We start from the raw sequence: 23089 nt of genomic DNA, 5'->3' as shown, positions 1-23089 counted from the left end.
TAATAAAAAAAATATGTAAAAAATGTTTTTTTTATTTCGTTCATATATTATACAAATTCATAGCCTAATATTAAATTAATATTCTTAATACATAAAAATAGGATGTTTTGTACTTATATCTAATTATAAATTAATCATATAAAAATCTCAAAAAATAAGATCGTCCAGCGATCGAACATTGACAAACACAAAACACTTATTAATACTAAAAAAATCGTATAAAATATCATGTTTATACATCTCTAAACACAACGAGGAATGTCAAAAAGTTAATTTATGAGCAAATAGAGTATTATTATTGTTTTTTAGAGTTTAAACTTTTTTAAATGTACCATGATTTCAGTCTATCAATATGGAAATGCATTTAAAATCACAATAGTCATTTATGAAGATTGAATCCTATTTCTCAAATTGTTCAATTCTTTCCTGATCTCGTCGGGTAAATCTTCTCCAACTTGCTCGGTGAAGTACTTATCGATATCGCTAACCTGATTAAAATAAATAATCATTAATATGTACGTAAATCATTTAAAGCATAATGGGCGTAACGAAATATGTTACCTCTTTCAGCCAGAAATCTTTCGGAATGTCAAACAGTTGCTCTAAATCTATCTTCTGGTTCAATCCGTCCAAATTCAATGATCCTTTCTTCGGTAATAAGCCGATGGGACTCTCCTCGTAACAAGTCTCACCATCGCATCTTCTCAAAATCCATTCCAAAACCCTACAGTTGTCTCCGAAGCCGGGCCACAAAAATTTGCCCTCATTGCTCTTTCTGAACCAATTCACGTGGAAGATCTTCGGTAGTTTGTCTGCTGAAGTCTTATTCCTCATCGACAGCCAGTGTGACAAATAGTGACCGAAGTTGTATCCGAAGAACGGCCTCATTGCAAACGGATCGTGCATTATAACTTTACCCTATAAACGAACAGTATTGTAATAATATTATATTTTAATAGTATAACATTATAACGATTAAACTATGACTTACGGAGAACTCGGCAGCAGCTGTGGCTTCGGATCTCATGGAAGCTCCTAAAAACACACCGTGAGCCCAATCTCTGGCTTGATACACAAGCGGAACGCCTTCCGGTCTTCTTCCGCCCAATAAAATAGCCGATATCGGAACACCCGCAGAGCTTTCCCATAGTGGATCGATTATAGGGCACTCTGATGCCGGTGAGCAGAATCTAAAGACAAATTTTGATTAAACATCATATAACAATCGATGATAATAGACGAGTTGAATATAAATAATACCTTGAATTGGGATGAGCCGCTGGTTTTGTGGAAACATCTTTATCCCAAGCTTTACCGTGCCAGTCGGTGATGTGAATGTCTTGCGGGAGCTTACCCATGCCTTCCCAATACACTCCGCCGTCGCTCGTCTCGGCCACGTTTGTGAAAATCGTATTTCTGAATATAGTCGCCATCGCATTCGGATTCGTTTCAGTTGATGTGCCTTTAAATTAATATTATTTATAAGCTATAATTTTTTTAATTAAATAGCAGTGTAGTGCTTTATGAGATTAATTACCTGGAGCGACTCCGAAGAATCCGTTCTCAGGATTGATGGCTCTCAATTGTCCCGATTCGTCAAACTTCATCCAAGCGATGTCGTCTCCGACGCATTCGATTTTATATCCGGGCAAATTTGGCATCATCATAGCGAGGTTTGTTTTACCGCAAGCCGAAGGGAAAGCGGCTACAATATAACGCTTGAAACCGGTAGGATCCGTAATTCCGAGTATCTATAAAACATCATTAATGAGTCAAGCTAATATTTAACGATTGAAAAATATATAAAACAACTGTACTCACCAACATGTGTTCTGCTAACCATCCTTCTCTTCTAGCAATTGTAGATCCGATACGTAGAGCGAAGCATTTCTTTCCCAAAAGTGAGTTTCCGCCATATCCGCTTCCGTACGATACAATCTCATTGTTCTCCGGTCTAAATATAAAAATATAATCATTAATATTTATATTAAAATAAATAATTACAATATTCAATAGAATTTAATACGTACTTATGAAGGATTATGGTTCTTGCAGGATCACACGGCCAGCTCGGCATCTCGTGACTTCCGTTAATTGGAGTTCCGACCGAATGCAAGCATTTGACAAAATCTAAGTTTCCTCGCTTCAGAATATCAAGAACTTTTGAGCCGACTCTCGTCATGATTCCCATTGAGTATACCACGTAAGCGGAATCCGTCAATTCGATTCCGATCTTGGATAGAGGTGAGCCGACGGGGCCCATCGAATATGGAATAACGTACATCGTTCTTCCTATTATAAAAATAATACATTAATATACAAACATATATAAAACTGATACATAATAATTAAAAAAATAATACCTTTCATGCATCCTGGAAAACGTTCGTTGATGGCTTTTGAGTAGTCTCTCGGTGAAATCCAATTACCGAGGCTCGATTTATCGTTTTCAGTCTTCGGTACGACGTCTCTCTTATTATCCGTGCAGATGAACGTACGACTCTCGACTCTTGCTACGTCGGATGGATTAGTGCGAGCCAACCAGCAGTTTTCATACTTCGGTAGCTTCTTGATCGTTCCATTGGCTTCTAAGAGTTTCAGAAGAATAGCTCCTTCGGCAGCGCTGCCGTCGCAGATGTGGACTTGCTCGGGCTTACAAAGAGCGACGTTTTCTTCTAAATAAGATCTCACCTAAAGCATAAAATTGAATAAGTCAACGTTAAAGACACTATTATTAATATATTAGTAAGTATATACCGTTTGCGTTAGATTAGTCAGGTCTCCGTTGACTACTCTGACTCCTTTTATATCGTGGAAACTCCTCGTTTGCAGTCTGCATTGGATTGGAAGCTTTCCATACTGAGACAAAGTCGGAGCAGAGCATCTGTAATTCAAGAAAAATTATTAAATAAAAATATTAATACATATGTATATACATACATATTTTAAAATAATAAATCTTACGGGAGTTGGATAAGTGTTTCCATTGCTTCGGGCATTTTTATTATTTAATATTATATTTTATCAATTATACAAGTGTGGAAAATAGTTATAATTAAACGCAAGATTGTTCCATTCGCAATAATGAACCACTCGATTCGATATCACAAACGTTTTGTTGGCGTTTGACGCCCTCCCGAGGCTTTTATACCTCGAGTGCAACGATAAATCCCCCCCTTTGCCGCTAAACTTTGCCTCGAGACGTTTCGACGGGGATTGAGCGCGCATAGCGATTGGAGAACCGCGCGGGTGTGTTTTGCGAAAATATGCGATAAAAAACAATAACAAACGCTTCTCAATTCACATAGCTTTTCGAATCTATTTTTAGCGTCTTTATAATAGCGATTCGTTTACAAACAACATGGTCGCATTTACGCGCGCTATTACCAAACGCACGTACACCAACATGCGAGCATTAACACTCACCCCTAAATTGATTATATAAAATTTAAAAAATTAAAAGAAAGGGTAAAAATTGTTTTTCTATTTATAATATCAGCTAATATTTTAGAATATAATGATAAATCAGATTTCGACTAAACTAAAATGATTAGCCATCTATTTTAATTTTTATACTTTTTTACTTAACTGAAAGTACTATTCATTAAGATAATCAAAAAGTGGACAGGAGCGATTTTATATACAAAGTTTTAAATTTAAAATTGAAGAAAATTGTCATTGTACATTTTATCCGATATTTTTAATCAATGCACAAATTTCATTTTTTTGTCAATATATCAAATTGACTTTGCACGTAAAAAATAGTATCTTATTATCTTGTTTTTTGTTTCCAATAAAATTGAATATATTTATGGAAGTAATCGATCAATCTAATCGTTGTTTTCCAGCATCTGCTATTAGAATATTTATCAGTGCTTTTTTATTAGGATTAAATATATGGTGCTGAAAATGTTAATCAGTGATTCTAAAAATAGGGATTAATATTTCAAGATATTGTACAATAGATAATGTACAATAAATAGTAGATGAAAATTATTATCTAATTTTAAATTGTAAAATTATAACTTTGCCATAATTTTTTGAAAACTAGCTTAATACTTAAAAACAATAAAAATAGCTATTTTTTCATAATGATGTAATATACTTATATACCATTATATTAAAACAATAATCCAATTTTCAGTTACAAAAAATATTTAATATATAATTTATCAATAACTATAAGATTCCATTACGTAAAAAGCGTAATTCAATTATTAAGAACTTTATCGTTGTATAATCAAATCATTAAAAAGTGTGCTACGTGACAAATATGATTTAATAATGAAAATATTATTTAAGACAAGATCATCAACAACGACTGGCTCATCAAAACAAGGAAATAATATTTACAATCTATTACATTTTTTTACGTTCTCTTTAACCTTGATATTTTAAATCGTGTTAATTCCAGCATATTTTTTCTTATCTAATTTCTATCGTAACATTGAATATTACTATTAAAATTATTAAAACGAACTTTAGAACGGAATAAAAAATGTGTGTGGATTTATTTTTGCAGATAATCTTTTATTCATTGATGAATTATTAGATTATCTGATCAACAAGCTTTGTGAAGATTTCCGTTTTTATTAGATTAGATCTATTATTGTATTATAAACGATATATCATTAGAGAATATCTACAAATGAAATAGTACTCAATATATATATTATGAGTCAATCAGTAAGAGAAAAAATAGTTTTATTTGTTATATTTTTTAATGTTTTATGCACTGCCATTTTATTTAAAGAAAACTTTAATCTAAATGCGATATCCGTTGTTTCAACATACACGTTTTTTATATGTTATTTAAAAAGTCAGGCTATTTATAAAGCATCTAGTGAAGGTGTAAGATCAATATAATTTATCTAACCTTTTTTTGCTATATGTTAATTCGAAACATTCTTTAAAACCTAAATACATTTTTGATTATTTTACTCTAAACTACCACTTTTCTTTTAAAAAAAATGGTGAGATCTAATTACAACGCAATATTGAAATTTAGATATTGTATTTTTTTATATTAAAATTCATATATAAATGCACATTATATAAATCCTACAAAAACGATTAATAATAAATTTCATTAATTAATAAAGACAGGTACTAATAAAATAGTAATTAACCTACTATTTGAATACGAACATCAGTGGGGGCATTATTCCAAGCAGAATAAAATATCGACCAGAAGTTGAGGGCATACATATATGATTTTTAACTTGTTTCAAAATTCTATTGTTTGGGACACGATATATTCTTTAGGTTTCCTCACACAAGTAGTGTAAAATTGTGAGGTTTTAATACTCCTTATTGGCCTACGATACGATGTTAAGAATTTGTAGTGGGTGACATATTTTAAGAAGAATTTTCGGAACAGATCCGAGACTATTTTTATTAGATTTTATTTTAAGGATAAACCAAGAATTTTTGCTTTAGAATCAGGGACATCATTTCAACTTTTTCCATGGGGAGTAGTCATTATTTTTAATATTTCGATTTCATTAAGATATACAGTATTTCAATAATCGATATGCATTTTGCTGGCCAAATTAAGGGGGAGCAAATGCCCTCACCTGCCACCTCCCAAATGCCGTTTATACCTACAAAAACTAGGTAGATAAAGATTTATAATATATTAAATATGTATTAATATGAATCAACTATAAGCTAAAACTTAAAAAAATAAAAATGGTGACATGTACACAGAAGCAATAATATAAAATAAACAATATGGCAAAAAGAGTACAAAATTCCGCCCTTATTATTATTAAAATTATTCAGCTGAAAACACATTTTTCAGTTATAAATATCGGCGAACGCTAAAGAGCTAAAAAGTGCATGGACGAAAATTTGAGAAACTCCAACTTTAAATTTTCCATTAGAGAGATTGTCGTACCAAAGCGGTCGATTTTTTGTCCCGAACAACGTGACGCATGTTATCGTTTGAAACGACGCACAAAAATATTGACTACGTGCTGAAACTGGTCGCTTCCATCTTTTCAATGCATAATGACAGATTTGGCCATAACGCCGTGAAAATTGTGCATTGTGCGTTCCAAACACATTTAGCGCGTATTGTGATGACGCAATAACGGCGAAAGGCGTATGTGCGGCGTCGAGCGCTGCGATTGGCTGCCGCGGAGGCTCGGCAATAACCGGTCGTCATGTGACGCGTGTTGCTATGCGGCCATGAAACGCGTCACAGACACACCCTTGCCTCGTTTTTGTTCGACAATATTCCATGTTTATAGGTTACAACTTCTGCGGTTCGATTTGACGGTGGCGTGATTTTTCTCGGTTGGCAACAGTGGAAGCGCCAACTTAGGTTTAGGGTTGTCCAATTCGGAGGGGAATTCTCATTAAATTAAAACATGACGTTTTTGGCAATAAAAATATATATATATATATATTCATATATATGTAGTATATAAAACAATATTAGCTTTACTTATTTGTTTATTTTGTATTTATTGATTTTGATAGAATTATTATTTTTACTAAACAAATAGATTTTTCAAGGACTATAAAATTTTAATGCATGCTAAGCGATTAATCATTTTATTTTATATTTTTATTCCTAAAAAACACTGAACAGCACAAAAAATTCGATTCAAGAACACGTGGTATGATAAAAAATAATGACAATAATCGATCCCGGTTTTACACATTGGTCCTGGTTCGATCGGGATTATCCCGGTTTCACAAAATTTCCGAGATGACATTTTTCTTATTGCATCCTCAGCATTCCAAATTGAACAATAATTTCCGAGATAACCTTTTTCAGCTGTCCCGGTTTAGAGCTTTATAATTATGGTAAGCCTAGTTAAACTAATATATTTTCTTACATTGATACTGCTGCCTAAGACGTGCATGTCAATTATTAGTTCCATTTGAAGCGTAGTTTTCTTTTGACAGTCAAGTAAGTATTGACGACGCATTTTGCCACGCTTAATTTCTTTAAATTAAAACGAAGGAACAATGTGCTTTGTACATGAAATGCTTAGCAACCAAATTCGTTTCAAAAAAATATTTGTAAAAAAACTCAACAAAAACAGCACTGTAAATAAATTACTAAAGGCTCGGGCACACAGAGAGCGATCTGTCGCGGCGGGACGCGATATCTGACCGCGGCGACAGGCGATCTACTTGTATTATGCGATGTTGCATCAGTTCTGTCAGACAGAACGCGGTCTACGGCGGTCTACCGCAGACCGCGTTCTGTCTGTCGCCGCGGTCAGATATCGCTTCCCGCCGCTACAGATCGCTCTCTGTGTGCCCGAGCCTTAAGCAATTAATTTGGAGCATCATACTTTTAAAAAAGGTCTAGTCATCTCAACGAAGGTGCCCATAAAAGTAAAGACTAAAAAAGCACGTCAAGTTCGTTCAAATGTCAATGTTTTTACTGCTTTTTTGTATCGCACTATGCATTGCACACGATCGTACTGTCCGTAAAGAGCAGTTTTAGGCTGTTTGCGTAAGGAAATCCGAAGTATATAGATCGAAACAGAGATGCAAGTCTTAATTAAAACAGATCCGAAGACAGGGACGTCATTTCAGACTTTTCAGTAGGGAGGAGGGGCAGACAGATTATGAAAGACAAACACAATATGCAACGCATAATCTCACATTCTCCCAAAATTTAATTATTTAATTATTTAAACATTGACAGTGACAATGACTAGATCCATGAGTTAATCAAATACACTTTAAAGTCGATTATCTCGAAATATACATTTAATATTCTCAACGCTTTATGTGTAGTGTAGTTGCTTTGCAATAAACACCTCTTTAGTATCTTGATTGATTAAATCTCACAACTAATAAAAATAGTAAACAAAGTTGCTACGTCTTTTGACTTAAGTAGTTTTAGTCCAACTTGTAAATAATCTAAATATACTTTTGATTCTTAGAAACTTACGAAGTTCTTGAATAAATGTTTTTATCGGCATTTTTATCAGTAAAAATATGGTGGACAACAGAATCAGAAGCATCGTTTTTTACAAAGAATATACTATGTTTCAGTTGACAACAGCCGATCGAAAAAATACTAAATAAACTTGATGTGCGAAAATGACATCAGACACAAGAAACCTGATTTGTCACGCCACCTGTTTGCATCCATTAAAATCCACAAACACTTATACACCCATATTTATAATAAACAAACATGGTAAACATATTGATCAATTATTTGAAGACTTTCAACGGTTAATTGCGCTTCAATTAAATTACATAACAATCTTGATACTGAGCCTTGAGTTTTGACGGCAATAATTTAATATAATATAGTTAGCTATGGAAAGTTGATTTGAAAAATCTTCTATCAAACATATTTAAATTACAGATCCAATTCAATGAAAACAAATGTTCGATTGAACAGTTTTATTGATAAAAATCTTTGTAAATATATACTCATATTAGAAACATACTTCTAGTCGGCCTTGTTATGTTAGCTGCTTTCGAATTGCATGAGTGTTGATTTGAATTACATTACATCATTTTTTTAGAACAAAAATCTTCTATACTATAGTCACATACACACCTATTTTATCTACTAATAATAATAGACGCTTGTTTACTATACATTAAGAAATATATCAGTCCAATCTTTAGTGCAAATTCCCATTTTTCTACATCAACATGTTTATCAAAAAAGTCAAATAAACATATTTATATCAAGATAGCCATGTTTATATTTACCTCTCGCTTTAATTATTAATGCTAACGTGACTATGAGTAATTGAAAGACAAAGTTCAATAAATATCTTTTAGTACATTTTTATCAAAGATAGGATACAGATTTATAGAAATATTATATTTTCAACTATCATATTCCTGTTTATACCGATTATATGCATAGAACATTCGACAGAACAAATTTTATTACTAAATTTATAAAAATAAATTAATATATTATCTTTAAAATCTGGTACTAATAATAAAACTGATATGTATCCTTTAAATCTATTAAAAAAAATCAGATCTTTGTCGGCGTAAGCAAACCATCTTGCGTCTTCGGGCGGCGTCCGTTTATATTTACAAGCAAATATGGCCTTACGACAAAGGCAAAGTTCGGTGGTAAATATCTCCGACAAACTAATCCCCGGATATTTAAGATAACTAATATGTATTCAAAAGCATGATTCTACAATAAATATGGGTTAAATTTTTACCAGGTATAATACTATATTAGACTCGTAAAATATATAGTTTTTTTTGTAATTTCTTTGGTAATTTGATTAAATGCAAAATATATAAAAAGTCAACAGGAAATTTAAAAAATCACAGAAATTCTAAGCAAAAAATAGCACTGGAATCGCAAAACACTAATAAAGAAAAATTAACCCTTGAAGAAAAATCAAACCTATGGGCATTTATGGTTCGATCGGACGGTGTACGGAGTTATTGCCGCTAGCCGATATGTTGACCTGCTGACATTCCGACGCTTTACAACGCTCAGCTGTTACCCATTTTACGACTTTCATTATTGATAACTAACACTAGGTTATATTTTATTAAATTATATTGGTTTATTATCTCGTATGAAAATTTAAATCAATTTTGGGTCAGAATAAAAAACTAATCCCAGAGAATTTTATTACAGCCTGGTCATAGTTATATTATTTATGGACAAAATAAATAGAAAATGGTTAGAATAAAAATAGTATATGGTCAGAATAAAAATAAATGTAGATCATGAGAATTAAAAAAATATTATAACATTTATAAATATAAATTGCAATACAAATAAATATCTTACAAAATATCTCGTTCAAACTTAAACTGTTGGATGGGCTAGGCGCGAGCGAGCGTTGCTCAGAACATCGAACACCCCATGAATAACTCTCAACGAATCTATTTAATTGTTTGTAGGGCGCGAAGGTATTCAGAGCGACGAACGAAGCGGGAATATATATTATATTCTGAATGATGTATTCTGACCACAACCGTATTAAGATTCTGACCCCAAAAATATGAGCCATTATTTTTTCTTTTAAAATGACGTTTTATTATTAAATATTAAATTTTGTAAATAATCCAGTAATAAATAAAAAAAAATTTCAACTATAAATATTTATGTAATTCGCGCGTTTCTCCAACGTGTGAATCAAATTCTAATTAACAAACAAAAATATTTTCCTAGTTCAAGAAAACATATTATTGAATCACTCATAAAAATAAGTAAAGGAAAATAGTTCACGGCGTAATTTGCTAGCCCTAATAATCGAAAACGACGCCATTTTAAATTGCTAAAACTTAAATGTCGAACCACACCTCCGCAATGTTGCCAGCGTAAAAAATGCAAAAAATCCATAATCAATATACAAATAAATAAATGGCGATCTTCGACACGAATCACAGTCAACTTAGAAACCAGTCGTCGGTTTCTTCCCGCTTGACGACAGACATGTTTGCAAATAAAAAACGAGCAAAAAAACAACAACGAAATTGCGACGAAAGAGAGAGATGGACGAAAGCAATCGCGTCATTTCGCTTATCTCCGGGAGCCTCTATAAATATTTATCTTGTTACTACGACGTCGAGCCCAAAATTAACGACTTTAATATTGTTTTATTATATTAAACTTAATACGATAAAAAATGACGAGCAGTCAAATACAAATCTAAAACTTAATTTAATTTGCAAGCCGTCACTGAGATAAAACTTATTTTAAAGTTGCATAATTCATATACAAAACATAATTTTACATAGAATAGCATAACAAGATTCAAAAAAGAATTTCCCCCATTCAACAATAATTGTAAACCCACTGTTGCCAGCCCAACTGAATGCGCAATATCATAATAACCTCTTATTTATTATAATTGTTATGTTGGTAATGTTCAACCGTGATTTTATAGTCAGTATCAACCATAGTAAAAGTAACACTAACAAGTAATTTGCGGGTTTTTTATTTTTTAAATTGAGGAAATGTTTATAATATAACTCCAATAATTAAAAAATAAAAAGTTTCCCTTTGGTTTAAATACATAAAAGTCGAATGGCAAGCATATTGTTTAATACTGTTATTAATTGTCGGGTTTCAATAAATTTCACTGAAGTGAATGTTATATGATTATGCCCTCACAAAAGAAACTTGTATTTATAACGTTATGTTAATTAAGATGTAATGAAATCAAGGAGACGTCATTCCTCGACTTGCCCTCTAAAAATATAGAGCGTTTGTTGCTGACCAATAATTCGTTGCAGAGAGAGTGACTTTTAAAAATATCGTTGTAATGAAATAGATTTTTTGATATTAAGAAATGCAATATTTGTTATGTTACTTAATAAATGTTGTATATCACGTTGTTCCCTAAGTTTTTGCGTTTTTAAATTGCGAAAAATTAAAACGTGTTATACTTTTATTAAATTATATATTCTCCATCTTTTTCTACAATTATTCTCCACATGTCCACAAAATATTTTTATATCTGAATTGAAAAATAATGTAGTTTTGGAAGCAGTAAATACTGTATTTTTTTTTTTTTAAATCCGTTTCTTTAAAATATTTTTTTCCACTTAAAAACTATAGCAGGAATCTAAATAGATGATAGTCAATGTCTGAAGAATACGGTGAGTGAGGAAGGAGTTTCTAAGAAAAACTATTGATTTTTTTATCGTTTTCTTAGATACATGAAGGCGAGCGCTGTCTTGGTGTAAAATTACTCTTCTTTAATTTATAAGGGAAGGGTGTAATCCTGTTCTCGGGGCTTGAATTGGGATTTGATTGCCATCCAACCACAGTATTTTACAAAAATAAATCTTTCTGTTCTAGAATCATTTATTATTGGAATACTGAGATTCGCTGCGCGAGTTTTTTCTCAGACATTTAATAAGATACAATCAAAATATTTATTTAGATTAATATTATATAAGCTTATTTTGGTCCTTCGAACAAAGAGCTTACAATTCGATTATTTACATGCATATGGTTATCCATGTACATTTACCATGGTAATATGTTGCTATAATTATACACTAGTATTTGACTAAAAAATCCACATAAACAAAACTTCAACTATCTCGCTGCAAACATACAAAAAAACACACACGCAGCAACCAGAAATAGCACAACAGATAACAACAGCTTTTTAATTAATGTCAAAAAAATAACGATCCGCCTCCTACGTTCGCCGGTTTGGACCTTGGATTTGGCAAAGTGCACGTCACTTGAGCAGACACACCTCCAACTTATGTTTTTATACACATTGCAAATACAACTGTTGCCAAATCGCCGATAGATGAAACAAAGCAGCACGTTTCATCATCAGAACCAAGATAAAAAATATACACAGATGCGTTTGAACCAAAGTATATTCCGATATATAGCTAACCTCGAACAGACTAACCGTTTCTCGAAAAGGCTGGATGGTTATCAATCCGGTTCTAATCGGTCAATAGCGACACACACTTTCGACACAATCTAGACATATGTTTTTAGAGTACAGAATACATGATGCAACCTCTCCAAATTCTTACTTTCGGTCTCGAATCTGAGTAATTTAATATTTATAGGTCAGTAATGGCATCGAAAACGTGATGACCTGTTTATTTTTATTGTTATGTATTAAATTAGATAATTACTGGAATTATAATAAGGTTTCGACACTGAATGTCGCCAGATCTATGCTAGATGTCTAGTGACCATAAAATTAGTTAGATCTATGTTACAGGGACATCATTTGGGGAGGTCAAGTGGGGGCATTTGCCCCCTCCTCTCTTGAATTAGGTCAGAAAAATAGTATGAATCTTAATAAAATCAAAATATTGAAAAAAAAAACGAACACTAACTGGCCAACTTTTGTCCCTACCCTAGAAAAAGCTGAAATCATGTCCCTGATTCTAAACCAAAAATTCTCATGTTATCCTTCAGAGAAAATCTATAAAAATATTTCAAAAATATTTTTTCAAACATGTCATTTGTTATATTTTCACTAGTGAAGTCAAAATACATTTTCACTAGTAGATATATATATTTCTGCTAGCGAAAATATAATGTATTTGATAATCGCTAGTGAAATTATATATTGCTCTAAAATGTGTATTAAACTAAATTTGACAGTTGCGAAACATCCATTTGCTGTTCAAACTCAAACCAAACATGAAGAAAATTCTAAAACTAATAGTTTTATAACTTTCATTAGATGAAGTCCAAAATACAAACTAAGCCAACTCTACTTTCAAGGAAAAAATAGCGGAAGAAATACTGACAAAGGAGGGTACAAAAGCAATTATCATTTCTCAGAAGCCAAAAATTCACGTCAAAAGCAATAAAATCGTGCCGGTGCCGTAGCAGTGGGAACGCTCGGTAACGAGCGTTCCCACTGCGACGACGCCGGCACGATTTTATTGCTTTTGACGTGGATTTTTGACTTCTGAGAAGTGATAATTGTTTTTTGTGCTCTCCTATTGGTCAAAATTATGTTTAGATGCGCTTCATTTGATTCCCACTCCCACGTAATATTGTTTTAAAAGGTCTTTATATGAACGTTACATAACCGAGCGTTTCCACTGCGACGTGACAATTTTATTGCTTTTGACATGGTTTTTTTTTTATTGAATTTGGCCAGAAAAGTGCATGTCATTTAATGAAATACTATGAATTCTAATGAAATGAAAATAATTAAAACAACTACTGACTGGCCAACTAGTTTCCTTTTTGGAAATAGCTGATATAACGTCCCTGTCTTCGGGACGCTTCAATTGAGACTATTGTATCTTTGTTTCGATCTACAATATATACTTTGGATTACCTTTCACAAATAGTCTAAAGCTTTACAGACCGTACGATCTGGTATTGAATTTGTAGTACAATATACAAAAATAAAGCAGTAAGAACTTTGACATTTGATCGAACTTGACGTGCATTTGTTGAATTTGACATGTTGGCTCTAACGGGCGCCTTTATTGAGACGATTAGACATTTTTTAGACCAGTAGATAAAATAATCGATAACACTTTTTAACATAGATAGATATCTAAATCATTTTTTAGACCATAGATATCTATCTATGTTATAAAGTGGTATCGATGATTTTATCTATTGGGTAAGAACTAAACTAAACTTAGTTAAGCATTGTTAAATGTAAAGAGAAAATGAAAAAATAATTGCTTTGAACTATTTATATGTACACATGTTTTTCAAGGTAATGTACAATCACACAAAAGCAGTCTTATTTGATTTTTGATAACTTGTAAACAGTGTTTTTTGTTTCACTCAGGTGCAGACATAACAAAAGCAAAGGTCGATAACCAAATGCCCTTCTTGAGATTGAGGTATTTATTAGTTTTATCTCGTTTTATAGAAAGACTTTATTTTTGCAAAATTTCAACTAAATTCACATTTTCTTAACAGTTTGATTTGATAGGAACAGATTGTATTTTTATTGAGGGTCATCAAAATATGTCCCAAAACCGGAACTGAACCAAATATTGTGTTGTACCTTTAGTCGAAACTTGAACTGAAAATACGTTGCCAATGTAAAATATTTCACAGAAAGGATATGGATTGTCAGGACTACTCATAATCATAGACCCACTAAAAGTATAAACTGATTGATTTGTGTTCCTTGGATCTTCTATGAAAATAGACAAAAGCCGTCGGCGTAAACAAATGATGTTTCGTATCCGAGTGGACATTCATTAAACGGTTGCACTTAAATAAAAACTGTAGTTTTTACTATAACAAAGGAGTTGGTGTCCAGAAATATCCGCCTAAAATGTGCACTAAAAGATCAATAGAAAATGCAAAAGAGTGCATTGCGAACAGGTACTAAGCATATCCGAAGTACACATTCCATAAAATGACGTTTCCATTTCTAATAATTAACGCAGGTGCATGTCAATGAATCTAAAGAAATATGTATTAGACCAGTGGCATTTTTTTGCCAATTGACCACCTCCACAAGAGGGTAAATTTGAATTTGTGTAAATACTCTAAAGAAGATGTATTGTAAATAGCACAAATACCGAAAAAACGCTTTTTTTAATATAGTAATTACTAAAAATAGCTAAAATAGTCTAATAATATATTTATTATTAAAAAGATTCTAATTCCTCTCCAAATCATCTACACTAGATTAAAAAGAAGCCCTGGGAGAGAAGATCGACGATATTATCCTTTTCCCTTGATTGTATATAAGCGAAAACATCCTCTTTGCTTCACTTAAAAGATATGAAATTTTAGCTCTGAACTCGAATCTAGTGGAGCTTACGCCGAAACGACACAGATGATACCAGAGGAAAGCAGCCGCTTCTACTTTGATTGTCTGCAAGAGTTTAACTTTTACGACGCAACACTGTGTTAACGAACGACACTGTAACATAAAAATACTTTATAAGCGTTTGCCAAGTACATTCTACGACGAGTCTAATAGCTTCCTCATACTACAATAGAAGAAACGCAAACGACGCTATTTAAAATATGTAAAGTTTAAAAAATGCGTCATTACAATTAAGGAAAATGCGTTTTCAACTATTAATCTATTTAACACGTGATCAGATAACATAATTCCTCAAAACTTATATTGCTGTACGATAAGAACGACTCAAACGACGCTATTTAAAAAAATGCAAAGTTCAATTGCGTCACAGCATTTTTTGAGATATTGTACAGATAAATTAGGGGGGCAGCGTCAGGGGCACGTCTGATAAAATTTCTTTGTTCTCTGTATTTCGAGAATTTCATCATTTTAGTACATTGGCATTGGTGACCCCGATGCAACCGGAGATAAGTTTCGAAAATTATTTTTTAAACGATGACCCGTCGTTGGGGGGTGACTTTGGCTTTGCCTCTAGATGACCAGATAAACGTATTAAACGAGAGATAGCGAATAGTGTAAACATGTTAGCGAATTCTAGGCAAAGCCCCGTTTAATCTACCGAAACAGTTGCTATCTCCACGCAAACTCTGACCTGGAAGTTTTTGGAACTGTTGCCTAGAGATTTATTATTTTAATTAAATAGATTAGAGTAAATTTAGTGGTAGATAGATATGAGCGTTTTACACCAAAAACAGGTATGTTTGATCGATCGTTATATAGAATATATGATGATGGATCTTTAATGTTTTACTATCGCGATCGGGTGATCGTTTCAGAGTCGTTAGCCATCAGTGCAATTCAAGATGATTTATGTGAATCGAGTCATTATTATGTATATTGTTACTATTATGACATAATGACTTTGTCATCATAACGTTCACATTTACGTTCTACTAAAATTTGATAGAATAAAAAAATATATTCAAGAGTGAAGGGTTAATTATACACTGGAAAATAAATTGTGAATTCTTAAGCGGCCTTGATTTTTTGCAATATTAAATTATTTAGAAAACTTGATTAATGTGTGTTAAGCAAAAAATACAATGCACATTCAATGGTTGCCAATAAAAATATTTGATTTTTTTTAATTTTAAGAGACGTTCTATAATATGATATATAGAGAAAGCTTATGTATACTCTCATAATAAACAGTTATTTTTTTTGGATTTCTCCAAAAAATTAACAATGTGCATCTAAACTATTCTCAACAGTTTCAATATTTATGGAAAATATTTTAATCGCAAAAGGGGCTTGCAGCAACTTTCAGGAAGTTTCTATGCAGTTTCTTTGCTTATGATTAGGAGACGCCAAATCCTATATATTGACCATATACTATAGTGTTTTTCAATTTCTCTCCTTTAAAAAAGCTAAAATGACATTCCTGATTCTAAACCGGAAATTCTCGGGTTATCCACCAAAGAAAATTAATATCGGGACTAAGCATTTGCGTTAACAATTGTTAATATTTCATGGACCGCCTATAAGCACACTTGTCCTGAGACGTTAATCACTTGTAAGCCGATAAGTAAAAGGATGCACAATATGCAATAGGTCCTACGCTACGCAAAAGACTATTGTTTTCCTACCACTTAGAAACGATCGTCGGAGTGGCTATCTTGTGGGTGTGCCCAAGAAGCGATGCAATTGACCCGCTAACATATTCATCTGCAATTCGCTGGAGCTGGTCATGAAGGAACAGAGGAAGGAAGACGCGATCAGAGGTATACTAAGAGAGACGCACAGCACGAGACTCATCACGATAGATCACACCGACAATAATACAACTCGACTCAAGAGCTGCCATTTCGACTCCACCACTTGATAACAGCATCTAAATTTCATAATGCTTATACAATAAACTGCTAGAAGCTTTTCAGCGTCTATTTTGGCTGCAAATTCACGAAAAATGCACTATCCGTTATTGGTATATAAGATGTGATTAAAGTATTTTTGTATTATTAACATGAACGCTTGATAACCGAATGTTTTCACTGCGACAGTATGTGAAAACATCCGTATGTGATTCACGAGAGCGCATTACATCCCGTAGAAGTGACTGTTTAGTGCGTATTGTGGTCAAGCGGCGTCATTGGGCCTTACTTTTTTAAATTCGATTGTAACAGTTAACGGTGAGTGCTATAGGCGCATTATAGCCGATTATTTTTGGCACTAAATCAAAGATATTCTAATAAGATGGGTACAACATTGCATGTTTTGCTTGAAAAGTTACCAGATCGCATTATTTCACGTTTTGGTGACGTTAACTGGCCGCCAAGATCATGTGATTTAAAGCTGTTGGATTTATTTTGGGGGGTTACGCTAAGATCATGTCTACGCCGACAAACCCGAAACATTGGAGCGCCTAAAAACCAACATCCGCCAAATGCCTCCCGAAATGTGCGAAACAGTCATAGAAAGGATCAGATGGCGCAAAAAATCCAGAAGCGGCCATTTAAATCAATGTTTGTTAACAAACAAAATCCGAAGATATCCTTAAATTTGTGGGTTTTTAAGGAAAAATCTAAAACCAAAGTTGGATCACTCTTTCTTTTTAGTTTATATTGTATTTAAACAATCACTTGACAAATTTGTATAAGCAAAACTGAAGCCAGGTAATATCATATTGTGTTTTGTTGCATGTTCGTTGTATTCGCCATTTATTTGGAAAAAATCTTGACATTCATCGCACACACAAGAAAAACACAACGTGCTGGACCTGAATGATGAAAGAAGTTTTTATAAGTGTTAAATTTGGTTCAATTTTTTTTTAATGCATCTCGACTTAGTTCAATAGCCGGACATTTTCGTCACCTTATTTCAAAATGGCAGCTGAACAAAAATTTAAAAAAATAATATAAGAACGAGAGAAACTAAACAGTTCTAAAATGTTATATATTTTTTAATTTAAGGTTGGTGTTTGCAAATTAAGTAAAGCTATGGAGTTAAAAATGAATTGAATTTTAAAGGAGTTAAAAATGAATTGACAAAAATAAAATAAGCCCTGTTAGTATGAAATACTTGCATCAGAAATCCCTGCTCCAAAGCACGTAGATCAAAAATGCAGTTAATAACGGGTTTAGGTACCTGCGTGTATTTTTTGTTTGTTTAGTAATTGCTACATCATGTTAGAATAAACACAAGAGACACCTGTCGGCTTATCATACAACAGTCGATAACGTGAGCGCTGTTTTACCGGCATTAGTACAATAAGTAACACATAAACTTAACAGATGGCGTTGCTCTATTTTTTAATGGCGCGCGTTTGATAATATAATAATGATTGCTTGTGTAATTTATTTTGTGTACGTGTTTTGTGACATGCGTGCGTACTATCGAGTAAACATATTGACAAATTTGAACCCACGTTATTTGATCAGATTGTATTTTAAACATGCAGACAGTCTCAGTTAAAGCATGCAATAAAACAATAGCTCACCTTATGGCCAGACGGAGCAGAGAGAATGCCATTTTTTGTCTATCTAACGTTGAAAACGCCCGTTAAGATGTTCTTGAATCAGCTACCGACGAAATATCTGTTAAAAATAAGCTATATTTATTATTATGATAAAATCCTTAGCCAAGCGAACATAATTAGCTATGTCGCCTAATAGATTGCGATCAGATGTTGCAAATATTTTAAACGTTTTAATAAAAAGGAACACACACGCGAACGAGAATAAAGTTAGACTTTCTTCGGAAACCTTCTTAACGCCGCGCCGTGTCTAATACAACTATCACTTGGGTGTTGAATAATAGCCGAATTCTGACTTTTGCATAATTGAACGACTGTGTAACAGCTGGCGATCTCATCATAGCATCCAATGTCACCAGGAAGCGTCGTTAGTCAATTAATGAATAGGGCAGGGTGTCCAAAAATAGCCACGCTAAATAAATTTAAATAAATCAGTTACTTTAATCGCTGATAAGATACGTACATATAACCAGTTGGAAATTCAATAGTTCGATGAACTATTGACATAATTCACTAAACATAACTAATCTACGCCAATCTACTCTTCTATAAATGGGGTAAGAATATAATATAATCGAAAATGTTTTTAAAACAAATGAATTCGTGTAATAAAATAAATACAAATAAACATACATTTATAAAATATCTAAAATCGATATTTATCGTCGTCCAACGACGAATAGAGGCAGTACACAAGGACGCTTATTGCTCAATAGACGACATGTTTATATGGAAAACGACTAATATTGAATCCTGCTATATGATGAGTAGTAAATAGTAAATCCATTATTGACACAGTACTCAATAATTGACTTAAGGATAATTTAGTTACAGACGTTTAAGAATATTAGTACCTATTTTAAGAAACACATATACAGATTTTGAATGCGTCTAACTTGTAGAATGTATGGTGATGAGTTGGAAATGAGACACATGTTACCTGATGCAGCTGTTTATTTTCTGGATAGTGTATTACATCATTACATGGTATGAAATACAATAAAATCAGCGAGGCAAAACAGCTGCTCTATCTCGGTATTGCCAGCGTAGCTCCAGATTTTCCTAGCAATTTAGTAAGACGGAGGTTGCCATTCATTATGAATTTTGGTCAACAGGAGAGCGCAAAAAACAATTATCCCTTCTCATAAGTCAAAAATCCACGTCAAAAGCAATAAAATCGTACCGTCGCCGCCGCAGTGGGAACACTCGTATTTTAAAAAATATACTAACCGCGTAAATCAAAAGATAGGCATACCATTAAAAAATAGTTATGTAATGTATTATGCATGTGTATTAAATCGATTCAAATAAACTAATAGAAAAAACACTACAATCGATAGGAAAAATAATTTAATAATATAAAAGTGCTACAGTGGCATAAATAGTCTGAAAAACACTGGATGTTATGCACAATTAGAGTCGCAAAATACGGATATAAAAGGATTGTCTCCAGAGTTCAAAAATAATTTAACGCAATCCAACGTTTTTATGTAACTATTACCTTGGCATATTCTTTAAAAAAACAATAAATATTCGCGCTCAGTAATCAATAAAACATAATATTTTCTTTCAGTGAAAAATCAGTTGTTGAGTATGTACTTCGTTTCATTTAACAGAGTCACTACTTAATTGTTATTCCGACACTCGCAGCGCACGGACGTCTTCAAATTGTTATCGCTATATTTACGTAAATGATAACGATTAATTCATTATTGCTTTTTTTAGCTTATAACTTTCACTACTTCAACATAAAAAAATATATTAACATTTCTAATTTCTCTAAATTTGTTTAAAATGTATAAAGCAATAATGATAAGTATATGGAACGAATATCCGCATTTTGTACTTTAGAGCAAATTGGTGAGGCATACACCCAAAGTTATCATCTCTTTTTCACTTATGAATAATGACGAAGTGGATAGACCTTGAAGTGACTCTAATAAAAGAAACGAAGTATAATATCTGATCTAATAATTTTTTTTTTCTCTAAATTAAAGTACATCTGCAGCTCACTAATCTGGAATGTATGCATAATATATAACGACGTATTGTATATGTTATTTTAAGCTAGTGATAGTTGCTTGACATATTTTTTGCTTTTATAAAATTATTCACACATTTATTTTGAATGTTTTTTCCTGAAAATTAATTAATTTTGTGTTGTGACAGTAGATAGCTTAAGTAGCACTTGTTGAAAATATTATTGAACTAAATTCATAACACAATTAAATTTCATAAATATAACTCATTGGAAAATATTATTGTTTTGAGCAAATCTACTCTGACGATTTATTAATTTTATTATAGATATGTTTAATAAATAATATTTCATTTTTTTCATTTAATTATGTACACTTTCAGATTTAAACTTAATGTAATATTTAACACGTTTAAAACTCTTTTTACTATCAAAAGGCTCAATCGTTTAATTAGGATATGCCGGTATGTACCTAAGGGTCAATGCTCTTTAATCCAGGTATAAATAACACAAATTCCATTTCTACACAACGATAAATCTATTTAATTAAATGTTATTTTGATTAATGTCATACAAGTATTACCATATTGTGATTTAAGCACGCCTGCCGATCTTTTTTGGTGTATATACTGATAATCATGACCTTACAAAAATCTAACAGATGATTGCCCTCACTGTACGACAATATTGATAAGCGGATGCAGAGAGATCCGGCTTGTTAAATTTTTATTACATAATTTCGATAACGCCTACCCGGAACTGTTTTTATTATTATCGAAAAAAATGAAGCAAATTTATATATTTACGCATTGTAATATATTCCTCTTATGAAATAAATATTTTAGTTGGCCGAAAATGAAGCGTTTTGGACCTTAAAATGAACGCATATTGAAATCGCCGCCGCCATTTTTAATTCGAAATTCGGCCACGACGGGTGAGTTAAATAGCGAATAGTTAGATAAATACCGATGATAGAAGCGCCCGGAGCAGTGCAGTTTCGACACAACCCCATTAAACTGTACGATTGTACTGATCGAGAAGAGCTACGAGTGGCTCTATATATACGGATACAGCGTTTGTCGCACCTGTGCACACTCATCGAACGTGGGCATTTTCAATTTCAATCATGAAAATTGGATTCGATTCGAGCGAAGGAATCGCGAAATTGGATAATAGTATGTTTTTCAGTTTAAGTTAGTTCCGAGATTCACCGGTAGGCGGTAGGTGTGCGGTGAAAATTTTCAAACATGGCCGTCACTTCAATTTATTAAATAATTAATTCACACGTGTGTCTTATCGATCGAATATTCGACTATTATTGTTACGTAAACGAAATTTTATTTCATCGCTTCAATTCCGATATGCACTTACATAAAAAACGCATTCATAATCATTTAATGCAGAATCAAACTATCATGTAATCCATTCGCAAATAAAAAAAATTTAGTTTGAAAAATAATAATGCGCATGCGCAGTTAAAAAAGAAATTCATTATTTTTATATACATACCTACGTATGTTAAAGGCAAAGTGTGAATTTCGAAAATGCATATATTAACTAGTCAAATCACAAAAAATAATTCATGATCAATGGAACTAATCATTGTATGCTCTCACTGTTCGGTGCTTGGCAAAATATTTTTAATTAAATAATTTGTACATTTAATAGGTTTTTAAACCATTTATGTTAGTAAATCTTGTTGTAGATTTATATAATTCTGCTGTTATGTAGATTTGTGGGGTGTTCACTGTTCTGACCAACTCTCGTTCGCTTCCGCTTGCTCGCAACTAACCTGTCCAACGCTATTTTGTTATTGGCTCTACGATTAGTTGCTAGCGATCAGGTTGGTAGTAAAATCTTGTTCATTGACAATGTAACTAGCTCACGTCGGAGAGTTCGCACAATCCCTAGGCAAAGCATACATTATATAGTAAAAGTATACACGAAATGTAGCATTGTGAGCCTTAACTAAAAATTACAGTAAGTGCATACTTTCTCTAGTCATTGTATAGTTTATCGAAATTTTACACAAGGTTCGAAAAAAAATGTATAACTTTCTACTACAACGCAGATTTATCATCAGCTTTGTATAAAGGAGTAATTTTGGCAATCGAGGAATGTTTCCTTTTTCAAACATTTATTGAATAATTTTACTAAAATAGGAGCAATAAGACTATTCATTGAATTGATTGTTTTAAATGTTATGACAACAATATTTTGTAATCTGTTTCTATATCTTATGACTTCTCCTAATTTAATTTGATGAGAATAAATAGATCTGTTAACTTGAGCCATATTTGTAATAGTGTA

General features: G+C 32.5%; 1 protein-coding gene across 3 annotated transcripts; it reads right to left on the bottom strand.

Moving 5' to 3' along the window:
* Positions 1–16: 16 nt before the first annotated feature.
* On the bottom strand, positions 17–21811 carry LOC148231450 (phosphoenolpyruvate carboxykinase [GTP]-like). Of its 3 annotated transcripts, none has more exons than XM_088191345.1 (11): positions 21746–21811; positions 18766–18862; positions 2758–2884; positions 2364–2691; positions 2031–2292; positions 1822–1954; positions 1538–1751; positions 1261–1462; positions 992–1190; positions 562–918; positions 17–488 (listed from the first exon to the last, which is right to left on the bottom strand). In XM_088191345.1, exons 2-11 carry the CDS (start codon positions 18795–18797, stop codon positions 384–386), a joined length of 1959 nt encoding a protein of 652 aa, XP_088047471.1. In that variant the 5' UTR covers positions 18798–18862; positions 21746–21811; the 3' UTR covers positions 17–383. The 3 variants fall into 3 exon arrangements, with proteins under 3 accessions (XP_088047471.1, XP_088047472.1, XP_088047470.1); XM_088191346.1 differs by lacking the exon at positions 21746–21811 and adding an exon at positions 18994–19213 and having other exon boundaries at positions 18766–18876; XM_088191344.1 differs by lacking the exons at positions 18766–18862; positions 21746–21811 and adding an exon at positions 2965–3120.
* Positions 21812–23089: the final 1278 nt, after the last annotated feature.

The sequence above is a fragment of the Plectrocnemia conspersa genome, unplaced genomic scaffold (genome assembly GCF_051122295.1).
Source record: "Plectrocnemia conspersa isolate PC_06_02 unplaced genomic scaffold, ASM5112229v1 ptg000009l, whole genome shotgun sequence".
Lineage (NCBI taxonomy): Eukaryota > Metazoa > Arthropoda > Insecta > Trichoptera > Polycentropodidae > Plectrocnemia > Plectrocnemia conspersa.
The sequence above is the reverse complement of the archived record's forward strand: the minus strand, read 5'-3'. Positions and strand labels throughout refer to the sequence as shown.

What these genes read in the sequence shown, in the direction of transcription:
- LOC148231450 (XM_088191344.1), bottom strand. Translation starts at nt 2,999, where the DNA reads ATGCCCGAAGCAATGGAAACACTTATCCAACTCCC. An exon ending in TTTTCCAGGATGCATGAAAG is followed by an intron (nt 2,293 to 2,363) that starts GTATTATTTTTT and finishes TTTTTATAATAG; the next exon opens with GAAGAACGATGTACGTTATT. An exon ending in CAGCTGCTGCCGAGTTCTCC is followed by an intron (nt 919 to 991) that starts GTAAGTCATAGT and finishes GTTCGTTTATAG; the next exon opens with GGTAAAGTTATAATGCACGA.